Raw genomic sequence first — 16,746 nt, 5'->3', positions numbered from 1 at the left:
TCTCTCTCTCTCTCTCTCTCTCTCTCTCTCTCTCTCTCTCTCTCTCTCTCTCTCTCTCTCTCTCTCTCCGTTGAACAATTTACTAAAGTCCCTCCATCTTTCTTTGCCACTTCATAGTCAATTTTTTTAATGATGAAGAAGGAACAATCCTTCACCAAATTCCGCTTCTATTCCCGAAATGCGTCTTCCTTTCCGTTCGTCATAGAGAAAACGCATCATGTATTTTGTTTCCCTTCCCGCCTAGCATTTTTTTTTCGGGTGTTATAGTGGCCAAGTTAACCGTATCTGCCGTTCGTTACGAGTTTTTGGGCGGTGACAGTTAAAAGACGGGCGCCGAGATACGAACTGCTCGGGCTGGTCTTGAGGTGTGTGGGTGAACTTGTTGTACTTGCCGACGCCTATGTCGATAGATCGCCCACTCTTCCAGATCTTTGCTTTTATTGTGTTTGATAGAGAGAGAGAGAGAGAGAGAGAGAGAGAGAGAGAGAGAGAGAGAGAGTACAGTATATGTATGCATGCACTTCAGAAATTATTTTCTATGAGAGTACTGTTTATTTGTATGAAATCATTGAACCAGCAGAGAGAGAGAGAGAGAGAGAGAGAGAGAGAGAGAGAGAGAGAGAGAGAGAGAGAGAACATATGTATGCATGCATTTCAGAAATGCTTTTCTATAAGAGTACTGTTTATTTGTATGAATTCATTGAGTCAGAGAGAGAGAGAGAGAGAGAGAGAGAGAGAGAGAGAGAGAGAGAGAGAGAGAGAGAGAGGGTGTGTGGTAAAAAAACGTTAAAGTTTCCTTCAAAATAAAGCTCATGGGTAATCGCCAGCCGGCTTCTATCATGTTGTCCTTGAGGGACAAGTTAGACTCTTTATCATGGCCAGTTTGCAGGCAAACCTTCAGTAGGTATACTAGGGTTGGTATTGTTTGCAATTCACCAATGAACTAATAGGCTGGTCGTTGTATTGATTGTACTAGAATTAAATTGCTGTTTGTTTGCGTGTGCACTTGAAGGTTTAAATGTTTAAAGGCCTCTCATGAATGACAGAGGCAAGGGACGGTGACATTGCTCTATCAAGCAGGACAATACCCTGGAGACTGACTAAATATAGCCTACATATGATCAGCGCCCAAGCCCCCTATCCACCCAAGCTAGGACAAAGGAGCGTCAGGCAGTGGCTGCTGATGACTCAGCAGATAGACCTATAGGTTCCTCCAAACCCCAATCCTCACCTCACCAGGAGGGTGAGGTTGCAGCGACCAAAGAAACTAACGACTCCGAGCGGGACTTGAACCCCAGTCTGGCGTTCACCAGTCAGGGACGTTACACTTGAGAGGAATTGTGCAAGTATGTGAATGTGTATGTTTATACATATGCATTTGTTTGTGTATGATTTCATAAAATAGCGAGTTGTTATGTGCTTTTGTTGGTCTTTGTAAGAAATTTTATTTACTATTCATGAATATATGAACGGATGGTAGTAATCGGTAAAACTTCAAAAGTTCCAACTTGCAACAAACGTTTTTTATTTTGAACATGCTGCCATAAATTTTTATAGTATATATATATATATATGAAATATCTGTTTTGATGTTTTTTACTGTTTTTAAAATATTATATTTTAATTGTTCATTATTTCTCATATCGTTTGTTTATTTCCTTTCCTCACTGGGCTATTTTTCCCTGTTGGAGCCTTTGGGTTTATAGCATCGGCTTTTTCCAACTAGAGTTGTAGCTTAGCTATTAATAATGATAATAATAATAATAATAATAATAATAATAATAATAATAATCAGTCATTAGAGAAACGGAATTGGATCATGCAATGAAATAACTTTACTAAATGTTCAAAATCGTTTAAAAGATTGTTAATGATAAACATAAATTACCATCAATTTGATCTTTGATGATAATGATGTACTGTAGATACTAGTCATGGTGGTGATTGATGCGCAGAACCATATATGATAATAAATATTAGAGGCTAGTAATTCAGACCTTGCTGGGCTCATTTATAATTCAAACAAGGAAGGGTAGACGCCTCTCTCTCTCTCTCTCTCTCTCTCTCTCTCTCTCTCTCTCTCTCTCTCTCTCTCTCCAAATTTCACTTTCCCTCTATTATTTCTTCCATTTATGGAACACTTGGGGTTTTTATCGACTTTCATTCAACTCTCTCTCTCTCTCTCTCTCTCTCTCTCTCTCTCTCTCTCTCTCTCTCTCTCTCTCTCTCTCTCTCTCTCTTAAATAGGTTATACCCACACACACACACACACACACACACACATATATATATATATATATATATATATATATATATATATATTACGACTGGCGGATTACGTAAATTCCCAAGCTCCAAAACTAACCTGTTTTATTTTACATAAGTCTGATACATACTAGAAATACACCGAGCTCTGAGAAATATACGCAACTCCCAGACAATGATATATATATAGGTAATGACTTACAAAATTGGATAGAAAGCCCTAGCATCGCAAGAGGGTCTGGCCCTCTCTTTTATTCTTCTCCTGTACTTCTCTTTCTCGCTTTTTCCTAATTCTTTCCCATCCCGGGTTCCTGCCTTCGGGCTATAAACTGGATCGTATCCAGGGGTACTCTTCCTTTCCCCATATTCCCCAATTCCCTATCCTTATCCTTATTATTAATATATATAATCACTGAATATGTAAAAGGTCTCTTAACTTTACACAAAACAAAACTGGGTGATTAATTTACATGAACTATTCTAAAACCAACCTCTTACTTTGGTTCTTAGTCAGGGATAGTGAGCGAAGTACTGCATCAAGAATTGGTGATCGAAATAGTACACACTTTACAAAAATAAATATATTCTATTATAAATACAACAATTCAAAAAATTAACACCAAAAAATAAATCACTCGAAATATTAAATCTGAACTAAACTTGAGACTAAGACAAAAAGAAAGACACTCTATAGAAATTATACAATCACTTGTTTCACTAGAAATTAATTAGAAAAAAAATATTTTATTTACCGTTTTTACTTGTATCTGTATATACAACTTTAATTCTAAACTGTTTTGTAATTTATATTTTTACTGAGTTTTACTTATAATATTTTATGTCTTTTTTAGCCATGGTAATGGGATGAGTCCCGAAACGTCGGTACCAATAAAAATGAGAATGCCCAGACTCTTCGTTCTCCTCTTATATATATATATATATATATATATATATATATATATATATATATATGTATATATATACATATATATATATATATATATATATATATATTTACCTTGAGCTTTTAAATATATACTTCCCCATTCATCATCTTCTTCACTATTCATAGTCCTCAGCCATGTAGGCTTGTGTCTTCCAACTCTTCTAGTGCCTGTGGAGCCCAGTTGAAAGTTTTGGTGAACTAATCTCTCTCGGGGAGTGCGAAGAACTTGCCTAGACCATCTCCATCTACCACTTGCCATGATTTCCTCCATACATGACACTGGAGTAATCTCCTATTGTTTCATTTCTAGTCCTGTCCTGCCATTTAACTATCAATATTCTTCTGAGGGTTTTGTTCTCAAATCTACAAAATCTGTAGGATATTGTTTCATTGTCATACCACGACTCTTGTCCATATAGTAACACCGATCGCACTAAACTGATATATAGCCTGATTTTTACATGTAATTTTAGGTGATTTGATTTCCAAATTTTACCTAACCTAGCCATTGTCTGATTTGCTTTGTCCAGTCTTTCATTAAACTCAAAATTACAAACACACACACACACATATATATATATATATATATATATATATATATATATATATATATATATATAATATGTGTGTATATACAGTATTCATCAATAGCTTTGTATGTAATACTTTTATTTGGAATCTATCAGAAGCTAATATGCATCGTTTGCATAAAATGATTTATACCTTTTACTGTTATCATTCTGGTATACCTATTAACTGGTAATATTGTTATTGATATTGCTGGTATATGTTCATTCAACATTTAGATTTTTTTAATGCCATGATAAAAATAAAATGATTGTTTCTAATTGGAAATGTTCTTTTCTTCCAGATCTGTATCGAGCTATGGTAACTGGTTACTCCACATTGTAGCAGTGCCTTAATATTCCCGACAAGAAACATAGTGTGAGAGGCAATGCCCAGCTAACGATGGACTACTCCTAACAGCCCGCATTAACGAGGTCTCATCACCCCTCCCCCCACCATGTCTGTCATTTGTCAGACCTTCGTTCAAAACGCATGGAAGAAAGAAATCTGTTCGAATTGCTTCAAGTCTAAGGAGGAACATGACGGAGGGGGTGGAGGAAGAGGAGGAGGAGGAGGTAATCTTGGTGGAGGAAAAGGTCACGATGGGGAGGGCTTTACCTCGAAAGGACTGAGCAGAAGCTTGGATGGTGGAGTGGGAGGGTCAAAGCGGTACATGGGAGTAGCAGGTAGTGTGTACCAGCGGAGTTACTACAATAGAAACTCTTGGAAATCCATGATGCTCGATCAGTCGGATTCTGGCTTGAAGTCTCCTGGGCTCATTAAGGTGATGTCCAATATGGTGAGTCACGAAAATGAGAAAAATCTGAAGCTTAGTGACATGATGGACTCTGATAACAGAGGCGACTCTTTGCGAAGTTCTAGGCTAGTCCAGCATGTGAAGACGTCCCAAAGTGAAGCAAAACTCCTGAGTGAACTGTTGGGTAATGGCCTTGACAGCGACCGCCTTGTGTCTGAAAAGAAAAAGGAACCAGATAAGGCATACATTGACGATAAAGGGGATGTCAGCAGTGATTTGGGTTCAGAGGCTAGTAATGATATCAGTAGCACATCCTGTGCCTCTTCATCATCATCCTATGAAGTCATGGGTTCTGCTGCTAACAGTGATACAACCTCAGTAAAGAGTGATGCCGGGAGTGAACACTTTGAAGGAGAAAGGGATGAATACCTAGGAAGAAACACCAAGGAGGTGAACGGAAATAGCTTCATGAAAAATGTAGAGCCCGTCAAACATATCACAGTCCAAAGCATTATTAAGAAAGCTGGGGATCCAAAAGGAACAAGGGGGTCTATCAGTTTTAGCATTAAGCTTGAGGAGGTCATAGGTTACGGAGGAGATGTTGATTATTCAGATGATGAAGACATGATGGATGATGATGATGATGATGATGACTTTGATGACTTCATGGATCTCACTCCAGATGAAAGGGTTTTAAGGAGGCTCACAGAGAAAAACACTGATTTTAATTCTGATAATGATAATCTCAAGAAAGACATAGAGGAATTGCTTCCATCGGTCAAGGAATTGGAAGAAAAAAGGAAGATGATCATTGCTGAGATTGAGGAACTAGAAAGGTTGGGGAGAGAAAACAGGTCTAAATCAGATAAGGCCAAGCAACAACAGCAAGATGAAAAGAAAGAAGAAAAGCCGGAAGGAAAGGTAAAGTTGAAGCGTTCTCCGCCTCTAGTGACTATTAAACCGTTGATTGCCAGAAACAATAATGAAGTTAGAGTAAATCAGGTGCTTCCAATGAAAAATGGTGAAATAGTAAGATCTGGGATTTCGAATGAAATTGAAGACATACCGTTAAAGGGTATTAAACCGAAATATGTATCAAGAGAAGATGAAATGATAGAAAAGATAGCATCAGATGAGGGACTAAAAAGAAATACGGAAAAAGTTACTTCCATAGATGACTTTTGTCTGGCTGATAATTCAAAGAGAGAAAAGGTAACTTCCATTGATACCGTCTGCCCTCCTGTTATGGATGATACAGTTAAATCAGGAGATTGCCAACAAAATGAGGCTTCAGCAATAACCAGAATTGATAACTTGTTAATGAAGACAGAGTCTCAAGTTACACCAGATACCTCTGAATATAAGGAAAAGCATACTGAAAACTCAAATATCAAGACCCCCCCTTCATTATCTGTAACCCCAAATATTCCAGCTACAGAAAGTAGGACAGAAAATCCTGGTCATTCCGTGACAACACAGGTAGAGGTCCCCACAAAAGTTGATGCCCAGGACTGTGAAAAGAGAAAAGGTAAATTAGATGAACGTCCTAACTATACTGCAGAAGTCTCTTCAGATACTAAAACTGTATCCAAAAAAGGCCCTGTTTCAGCTCCGAGAAAATCTTTATCAACAAACTTCAAAGAACACAAGGAAAAGGAACTAATTGAAGATAAAATAGCAAAGTCCAGTACCATTGAGACAGTAAACGAAACTCCTGTAAAGCCAGCCTCTGAACTAGTAAAAGAATCTACAGAAGCAACCCAAAAAAATCTGTCTGAAGAAGAGAGTAAATCAGATGAACAGCATTCTGCAGAAATAGAAGTTACAGTAGTCAGTCCTGAGAAGCAAAATCAAGCTGATGCAATGCAAAATGAAACACTGTACTCTAGTTCAGAGAAGAACTCACCATCTAATCACAGTCCTGCAGGCACCCAAGGAAGAGGTATACCCACAAGACGCCTGTCATTAAATCATGAAATATTAGAAATCCAAACTTATAAAGAGCCTCTGAGAGTATCTGCTAGTATTCCAGATGAAAAGATATATGCTTCACAAAGTGAGACAGAAGTGCCTAAAACTCCTGAGCATCCTAAGACTCCAGCCAGTCGTCAAGGAAGTACCTCTAGTCTTTTCACCACATTTGGAACACCTGTTATCCCATCTACTACTCAGAATTCATTTTTACATTCTTCATCATCTCGATCTATGTACGATGATGGCAATTCATCTTCACCAGTGTATAGTCCAGCAACACCAGACTTTCTCAGGGGTATTAAATCTCATCCAGAAGTTCCTACTCCTACGGCTGGCATTCAGAAATCAGCTCTTTATGCATCAACATCCTGCCTCAAGGGAATACCAGGATCCAAACCAGTTATAACACCCAAACCACCTATACTGAAAGATAAACCAAAAGTACCGTTTAAGCCATCTGGTAGTACATCCAGGATCTATGCAACACCTTCACTTATTTCATCAAAAGGATCTACAAACAATCTCTCAGGAGCAGTGTCAACTCCTAATCTTCCTGGAGGTGTAGAACATAAAGGAAATACCTCTCCTAGTATTTTGGCAAACAGTAGTCCGGAAACTACCCATGAACCTACTTATAAAGCTCCGTCAGAGCAGAAAAAACCTCCACCCACCACACAAGCACCAGCTATTCCTGTGCCAAGTGGAATTCAGGATAATGAAGTGGTTTATGATATTCCAGTAACAATTGCTTCTAGTCAGTCAAGCAATTCAGAGCCTCTATCTTCCAAATCTAGTCTTAAGAATGAAGCAAAATTGGATGATGCCACAATCTATCATGAAATTGACGATAGTTTAAAAATGAAAGTAGCACCTGGTAGTGTAATTGAGAAAGTACGTATTCCAAGCACAGAAGCGAAGAATCCAATTAGTTCTCCTGCTAATGTTGGTAGAGCTGAATCCACACGATGTCAGTCAAGGTCAACTTTTGAAGCAAATCGTTCATTGTTATCTGCTGCTCTTAATTTTGGAAGTAAAGCTTTAAGGTCAAGCTCTAGTAAAAGATCAACTCCTGATCCACCTGCAGAAGAAATAGAAGATAGTGGTGCTACAGAGGTTACGTCTGCTGTAGAATATACAGATCCTGAAACAAGTCTAGGGACTACAGAAAATGTACGAGACGGCATATATGAGGACTATACTCAGGAAATTCAAAGTCAGGAGGTACCCGTACAGAATGATAACAATGATGGAGAATCTTATTCATCATTCACTGATGACTTTGACGATGAGGAGGAGGACGAGGATGAACAGGCAAAACTGAATATGAGAAAAGCTGAGAGGTCATCATCAGCAATACCGTTCTACCGAAACTCAGTGGGACCCATCTTAACTCATGATTTAGAAAGTAAGTACCATTTTAAACATTTTGTTCATTTAATTCTTTGATTTGTTATGGAGAAACTGTTGTATTTAACGTAGAAGTTAGATGTTTATCATATTCATTGATAGCTGAGTATAATACTGCCAACTTTTTGATGGGTCAAGCTATAAAACTGATATTATTATAATTATTCTTATGTCCCTAGTCATGACTCGATCATAATAGGGAGCCGAAGTCTGACGTCTCATTACTACGGATTGGTTCATAAGTTACAACAACTGCTTCAGGCACTCACATACCTAGAAACTTGCCAGTGTTCTAACACTGCCACCTTTTAACTTGAATTTTCCTGTCATTGTCTCATATGAATAGGAAAAGGACAGCACGGGATCTGAATTATAGTGGTTTTAAGATGCTTTATGCATTGTGTGACATAGGAAAAGTAGTAAATCAACTGTATTATGCTGAAAGCATCCATCCTGCACGAGGATACTTCCGAACAATGTTTACGCTTGAACCAGTTTGGCCGTTCCCATGGTAACTGACGTCATGACTCCGGCTCCCTATTTCTTTTCATATTCCAGTAGAACTTAATATTTCCTCACTTTTTATTACTCTTTAGCCCTAGCTTCAGTGGATCCAAATGGTGAAGGATCAACCAAAGGTGTACCTCCAGGATGGGATTACGGAAGCACCTACAGTATAACCAACAAACCCACAGCATCCAGGTCTCATTCTGTACCGAGAGTTACTGAACATATGGTCAATGTGCTAACTGATCCCTCTCCGGCATCAACGACTGGATTCTCGTCGAAGTTCAGTTTTGGAAGATCAGGTGAGGAGACTATTTATAGGTCTACTTTGTTTAACTGACAGATGGTCGTTCTGTATGCTGGCCTTATACTCGCTATATGCAATATGCAATAATCATGAGTAAAAATACCTTGTAAACTAATTTTCGTGATGGAATTAAAAATTATTATCGTCATATAACCAGAAATTCTCTCTCTCTCTCTCTCTCTCTCTCTCTCTCTCTCTCTCTCTCTCTCTCCGTGCCGCTGGTCATGTTACACCATAATAGACCTCAATAAACGACACCTTTGATTACCTGCCAATTAATTTTTTCTTCCTTTTCTTTTTTGCGACTTCTGACAGGATTCTTCCGCCCCTCGTCGCCTCCGACGCTCAAGCGGAACAGCGGCAAGAACAACAATAACGAGAACAATAGCAGCGATCGGGGCCGCGACAGAACCAAGAAGTCTTCCTCATCCAACTCCTCCTCGTCCTCGAGGTTCTCCTTGAAGAAATTGCTCAGACTCGGTTCTAGGGATGATGAAAAGAAGAGTCAGAAAGAGCACGAGAAGAGGATCCTGCGGGAGTCAAAGAAGGGGAAGCTGCAGATCATTCACCCTCTCGATTATAATCAAAACGGCGTTGAGGTATGGGACCTTTCAGCTGGACACACCTTTAACAGATTGAAAAACTTTTGATATAGGTGCCATTTATGTGCCTTATTAAACATGTATGTATATATATATATATATATATATATATATATATATATATATATATATATATATATATATATATATATATATATATATATATATAAAGAGAAAGAGTGAGGGTAGAAGTTAGTTAGATTAAGCAAAAGTACGTTTAGTACATTTCTGACATCCATGATTATATGCGTTGAAACGCTACTTTACATTGTAAATATTAAATACGCCTATCAATCTCTTTTCCATCATATTACAGGTTATAGCCAGACCAGAAAAAACGTCGCCCATCTACGACTACACGGGCATATATGGATATATTCCACCTCCTCGTATGAGTTCCAAGTTGGAAGACTTCTATAGCGCCGCTGTTTCTTCTGCTTCTCAGGTAAATAAAAGACAATTAAAACAGAGATAAAACAGAATTTTATGTAAAAGAAACAAAATAGAAATATATAGAAAATAGAAACCGTACTAAAAAGGAAGAAAGAGAAGCAATGCAGATAATCACGAAAAAGAAACAGCGTTGTAAATAAAGAAAAAAAAAATGATACTGAAAATTAAGGAAAAGAAACATTACTGAATTTAAAAAGGTCAATCTACTTTTGTCATCATTGCCTTGTTGAAGAATGCAAAATTCAAAATTCGTGTTTCCATCACTTGTGTTCCTGTTGTAAAATGATCCGGGAGTCCCACTCCGCAAGAAAATCTTGGATATTGGATTGCTTTACTGTCCTACAATCAGTTCCCCCAAAAGCTAAACTCCTGTTTCTCCCAAAATTTATTTGCTTGTTGTCAGACACGAGGACCATTTTTATTTTTATTATTACTTAGTGAAACAAGTATAGAAAAGAAAATAGAAGTATTAAACCTGATGTGGAGGGAAAGACCAAACAGTAAAAAAATGTAATCTTTGGAGGCGCCGGTGCAGAGGCTATGCCTCGCCCCGAACCTACCTACCTACCGTTGGTCAATTTTTTGTAAAAATCACACACTTACGAGTATGTCTACCTGATTTTGGTATAAATGAACATGCAAATTAATATTCAAACAATCTAGGACAAATTGAATTTGCTTTCTCCAGGTACTAACAGAAATACTTAGGAGTGTAGAACTTCAAAAGTTCAAACTTACAGAAAATATTTTTATATTGAACAGGTTGGTATAAGTTATTTTATAGTTTATATATATTATGCCTGTTTTAATGTTGTTAATGTTTTTGAAATATTTTATTTTAATTGTTCGTTACTTCTATCGTTTATTCATTCCGTTACTTCCTTTCCCCACAGCGCTATTTTCCCCTGTTGGACCTCTTGGGCTTATATTATTATTATTATTATTTGCTAAGCTACAACCCTAGTTGAAAAAGCCGGATGCTATAAGCCCAGAGGCCCCAACAGGGAAAATAGCTTTGTGAGGAAAGGAAAGAAGGAAAACTAAAATATTTTAAGAAGAGTAACAACATCAAATAATTATTTTTATATAAACTATAAAGATTTTAACAAAACAAGAGGAAGAGAAATCAGATAGAATAGTGTGCCTGATTGTACCCTCAAGCAAGAGAACTCTAACCCAAGACAGTGGAAGACCATGGTACAGAGGCTATGGCACTACCCAGGAATAGAGAACAATGGTTTGACTTTGAAGTGGCCTTCTCATAGAAGAGCTGCTTACCATAGCTAAAGAGTCTCTTCTACTATTACCAAGAGGAAAGTAACCACTAAACACAGTGCTGTAGTTAACCCCTTGAGCGAACAGGAATTGTTTAGTAATCTCAGTGTTGTCAGGTGTATGAGGACAGAGGAGAATCTGTAAAGAATAGACCAGACTATTCGGCGTATGTGTAGGCAACGGTAAAGAAGCGTAACCAGAGAGAAGGATCCAATGTAGTACTGTCTGGCCAGTCAAAGGACCCCATAACTCTATGGCGGTAGTATTTCAACGGGCGACTGGTGCATCTTGCTTTTCCAACCATGGTTGTAGCTTAGCTAGTATTAATAATGATAATGATAACAATAATGATTTTAATAATAATTGTGGAGAATTTTTATGTGAATGGCTGAGTGGGAACTTAGTCCAGGAAAGTCTCCCTACGGCAATTACCCAAAGCTCAACAGGGGAGGATAATGAGCACTTACTCTCGGGACACAAACGCCCTGCTAATACTTTACTGCCATAGTTCACTAACCTTTCACTCTAAAATACAAAAGGAGGCAATTTTACTGTCCAGAGGCCGGAGAACTCCACACGTTAATTTGGAAATTATTTATGGCCTACTCTAGCTTTGTCAAGGCTAGAGTCATCTCACTCTAAGGCTCTGTTTCGACTCCGTCCCAGTGACCCCAGTGAGATGCTGTACAGGTATCTTACGTTAATGCAACTAGAGACAATAAAAAAAGGGGGGAACAGTGGAGTATAAAAGTATAAAGTAAAGTTAAATGGGGATCTTCACCTTCAAAGCACTAAGTTAAAGAGCGTACACTCGCTGATACCAACTTACCTGTTTAGAGTAGGTTACTCTCAACACCTTGGGTACTTCTGACCCGTCCCATATCATAAATGGTTAAGGATACCAAAATGTGTAATCTACTCCAAATGATTTATTACAAAAAAAGGGATGGAAATAACTCGATGATTTTAACACAACAAAATTAAAAATTGGAAAAAATATCAGTAACTCAATTATAAGTTTTAGATATGATAAAATGAATATGTGAATTTACAACACAAAAGATTGAAAACGTTAAACGGAATTAACTCGTGGATTAAACCTCAACAGAATAAATAAGAGTCAAAAACTCTGATCAACAATTTGTGCGGTGGCTGCTGTGAGGTCCCAACATGTGGTCAGTAACCTCAAGCAAATACCAAGATCAAAAAAAATATGAGTACATTAATTTCCATGCACGCAGCCCGAAAGATGTAATGCCAAAATAATACCTAAACTTAACATATGAGAAATTGAAACTTATCTAAAGGGGGAATGGCCATTAGTTAAACTCACAAGATTTTTATATGTTGTGGGCGCCCGTGTCCTAAATGTGGCGGTCTTCAGTTTGCTCACTAGGCCTACAGCACTTATTCTGCAGAGTCAACGGCCCCCTCCAAGCTCTCCAACTAGCCCCCAAGACTGGAACCGACGTGCTGTAGAATTAGCAGCTATGCACTAACACTGGTCATCTGCTTGACCTCTTCTACGACGTATTCTTGGCTAGTTATTGTGTAAGGGGACAGGCTACTGATGGAGAGTGGGAGCACGAAGTTGACATTGGAGCCTGACTGGGCAGCTCCGTTTCGTACCGTGGCCTGTATGTTTGTGAGGTCGAGTTCAGGTCAGCTGCGTCCTCCTTCCTTCCCAAAAAAAAAAAGCGTATCTTGGTGCGTAGGTAGGCCTACGGTCTTGAGGTGCCAACTCTCATTTAGGACAGGCTCAAAAATCTTGTGCCTTGTGAATTTCAAGCAACACACTTATTTAGAATACAAGGAGAAATCTTGCAACTCCAGGGGGCAAAGATAATCCTAATTCTAAACAATTGGCATACAGAATAAAAATGAAACTAAAAGGTAATTTAGCAAGTCGGGCTTACGTGTGTGGACAACCATACCTCCTAGACTAGCAGACTTGAGTTGTAATTAAGAGATTTAAAATACTGTACCTAAATACTTACGGTAGAATAATGTATACAAACAACACAAAAGTATTAATCTTGGGACACTCGCTTAAGAAAGACACATTACTCATATTTTTCCCTGCCGTGACGTCACGAACAATAACAAAGTCTACGTATAAACTATGAAGAAGAAGAGTAGTGAAGAAAATTCTTCACAATAATAACACTTTTCTCCTCGTTTTTTCTAGGTACTTCCGGTTCAGGCCTCTCCTGCGCCCTCCTTAGGAAGCAAGCGCTCTGAGCTATCGTCAGGGGAGCTTACATACACGCCGTCTTCCACACCGTCGGAGCCTACTTCTGCGTATGCCGCCGTCTCTTCCGCTTCACCCATGCCCTCTGTACAAACTATATCATCGACTTCATCTATTTGTAATCCGACATCGGTCTCCTCTTCAGGAATTTATTCCACTGTTCCGATATATTCTGGTAGTAATGTTTCTCACGCCAATCACACGTCGACCTTGGAAAAGAAGAGTTCATTTTTGAAAAAGGTTGGCAGACTTTTTTTTCCCTTTCCTTTGTTCTGTTGAATGTATTTTTTTTTTTTTTTTTTTTTTTTGCATCCAAACATTTTGTGTTCATGCTAGTTATCGCCACAAACACAAACTGTATGTGTGTCTGTGTTTGTACTTGCGCCAGAGCCTATGCCTGTGTTTATCGTCCAATCTTTATTAGAATCTACCTTGTAATTCAACAAATATTAGGCTAATATAAGCGTTAACAAATATATTTACAATTCCATTATTACAAGATGTCTCACTTATATTATTTTTTTTTCTTTACAAAATGACACATATCATGTTATCAAACTTTGCTACCGTCTTCACTCAATTCTAACTCTACTCCTGGACCAGGACTCTCTCCTGGAAAGAAGCGAGTCGAGTGCCAGTCACACCAGTAACAGCATTAACAGTCAAGCAGTCCCGTCGCCTTCGACACCCACTCATCTTCAGCATCATCACCTTGGATATAATTCTGAAGGTCAGTTTTTCGTTGCCTCAAGTATGCTTGTTAGTGAACCAGCTATTGTAAAGGAGCATTCGTTCGTATAAAGAATTTGAAAAAAAAAAAAATGTGGGGTGGAGGTGTGCGAGATAGGCCGTGGGACAGCTTTCTCTAGAAGAATGCAGGATGAGACATTTTTCGTTTTATAGCAAGAGTTCATCATGTAATAAGGATCGTTGCATTTTTTATTAGTTGTGGCTCTGATCATTTTGTAAAAACAGATTGGTACTTCTTTTGATTTCAAGAGGAAACACCGCTAAACAGAAAGGACTTTGCCTTTTACTTGGAATGTTCGTTACCAATAAAAAGAACTGTTAATGTTTCTGTTGTGCCTTTTTGATACAGAAATGAGTAATTTTTTTTTTAGAATTATTCTTTAGATGACAAAACATGAACTGATTGCAATATTTTCTAGCAAAGTCAAAGCTACAGGGTATTTCCTATTGATTGATTACATTCTGGAAAAAAATGAATGACGAGAATTGATGCTGACTGAAACTATTATTTGCTGATACTGGTCCTGTCTCAGAAAGATAGAAAGAGCCTTTTGAGTTTTTATCGAACGCTAACTTTTTTATTATTCAGCAATTTCATTTGCAGTATTTCAAATCCAAAATAATAAAGAAACTGATAGATTAAAAGAAATAAACTTACTCAAATGTGAAGTAGGTAATTTCGTCCTGCTCATTCAATAGGAAATTTCACCTATAAATTGACTTAGAGTAATTGAAAGCTCGCCGTGGAATCTTTTGAAAAAGAGATAGTGATTTATGGAGTTATTCATGCTGAAATTTGGGACATTTTGATTATAACTTAGAGGATTTCGTACACTGTTGTGTATTTTTTTAATCATATTATTATTATTATTATTATTATTATTATTATTATTATTATTAATAGCTAAGCCACAACTGTATTTAGAAACGCAAGATACTATAAGCCCAAAGGCTCCAAGAGGAAATAAAAGCCCGGTAACGGAAATAAATAAACGATATGAGAAGTATTGAAAAATTTGAATAAAACATTTTAAGAGCAATGACAACATTAAAACAGATATTTCATATATAATCTATAGAAATACTTATGTCAGCCTGTTCAACTTAAAAATATTTGCTGTAAGTTTTAACTTTTTACGATGTTACAATGCAGTGTTATACTTTGTGATATATGGAATACATTCGACCATGTAGGATTTTCTGACTTAATGGGTTATGGATAAGTAAGACACATAATTGAGATTCCTCTGTTTTTGTGTTTTGTATCTATGTAAAGTCAATGATTTACTTTACTTCAAGGGCTGCTTTTCTGGTCCTATACCGCAGGGGAACCGTACTCTCTAAAGGTCTTTCACAGTCATTTTATCATGTTCGTTCGAAAGCATTCAACGTTTCACACCGCATATTTCTCGTTTGCTGTTAAATCCACACTATCGGAGCACTTAGAGAACAAGAAAGTCTCCAGTTTCCTCTTGAAAGCCTTAATATCTTCAGTCTTTCGGATGTCTAGTGATGGCTTATTGTAAAGTATCGGGGGCCGCATGTTTAAGGGGCCTAGAGCCTACAGTAGACATATATATATATATATATATATATATACGATCCTCTCTCTCTCTCTCTCTCTCTCTCTCTCTCTCTCTCTCACACACACACACAGTCCCCAATTTGTGTCCAGGTTGTCTGCAATACTTTTACCTGACTTTCTCCGAATGGGTAGAAAATACTTTCTCTCTCTTTCTCTTACCTTCTTAGTTTCGTCCCACCAAAGATGCCTATAACCGATTTCCTTCATCTCTCTCTCTCTCTCTCTCTCTCTCTCTCTCTCTCTCTCTCTCTCCGAGTTTTAGTGTACGTTTTTTTTTTTTTCAAATCTTGTATGGGTACTTTCACTGAGAAAGGATGCTTTCACCCATTTTGTAGCCTACTCTTCCTCTTAGTTTTTGGATGTCAATCATTCAATGAACCAAAAAAAAAAAAAACTGCTTATTTATTTATTTTTTTCAAAATAGTAGTGTTGTGGATTGAGGCGAAACACACAAAAAATGAATCACAAAAATTTTATTGAATGTTTGAATAAAAGATTTAAAATCCGAGAGAAAGTATCAATAATGTCCGATATACAAATTAGCAATGGTAGTGATAAAAGAAAATCATCATTGATTTAAACACTCACACATATATGTATATATATATATATATATATATATATAAATATATATATATATATATATATATAAAATATATATATATATATATATAAATATATATATATATATATATATAAATATATATATATATATATATGTGTGTATATATATATATATATATATACATATATATATGTATATATATATGAATAGATATATCATATATATACTGTATGTACACACACAATATACATATATATATATATATATACTGTATATATATATATATATATGTGTGTATATATATATATATATATACACACACATATATATATATATATATATACACATATATATATATATATATATATATATATATATATATATATATACATATATATACAGTATATATATATATATATATATTCCTTGCGCGTGTGAGACATGTGCACTCCCTTTGCCTGACCTTCTATGGAATACCTTTGAATTAAAAACTCAATGATTTTTTTTTTCTCGCGGCGATGCCCCGAAGGAATGA

At 36.9% G+C, this 16,746-nt stretch overlaps 1 protein-coding gene across 4 annotated transcripts in view; it reads left to right on the top strand.

Annotated features, from left to right (window-relative positions):
* The window catches only part of LOC137631109 (serine-rich adhesin for platelets), a 151,912-nt gene that overhangs the window by 97,573 nt on the left and 37,593 nt on the right, over positions 1-16,746 (top strand). For all 4 annotated transcript variants that reach the window (XM_068362753.1, XM_068362755.1, XM_068362754.1 and 1 more), the window contains 6 exons: positions 4,083-7,914; positions 8,513-8,725; positions 9,046-9,329; positions 9,649-9,777; positions 13,249-13,551; positions 13,915-14,041. In XM_068362753.1, the coding sequence (XP_068218854.1) occupies positions 4,236-7,914; positions 8,513-8,725; positions 9,046-9,329; positions 9,649-9,777; positions 13,249-13,551; positions 13,915-14,041 (4,735 nt within the window). In that variant the 5' untranslated portion in view covers positions 4,083-4,235. The remainder of the gene's footprint in view (positions 1-4,082; positions 7,915-8,512; positions 8,726-9,045; positions 9,330-9,648; positions 9,778-13,248; positions 13,552-13,914; positions 14,042-16,746) is intronic.

The sequence above is a fragment of the Palaemon carinicauda genome, chromosome 39 (genome assembly GCF_036898095.1).
Source record: "Palaemon carinicauda isolate YSFRI2023 chromosome 39, ASM3689809v2, whole genome shotgun sequence".
In the NCBI taxonomy this organism is placed as follows: Eukaryota; Metazoa; Arthropoda; class Malacostraca; order Decapoda; family Palaemonidae; genus Palaemon; species Palaemon carinicauda.
The sequence above is the reverse complement of the archived record's forward strand: the minus strand, read 5'-3'. Positions and strand labels throughout refer to the sequence as shown.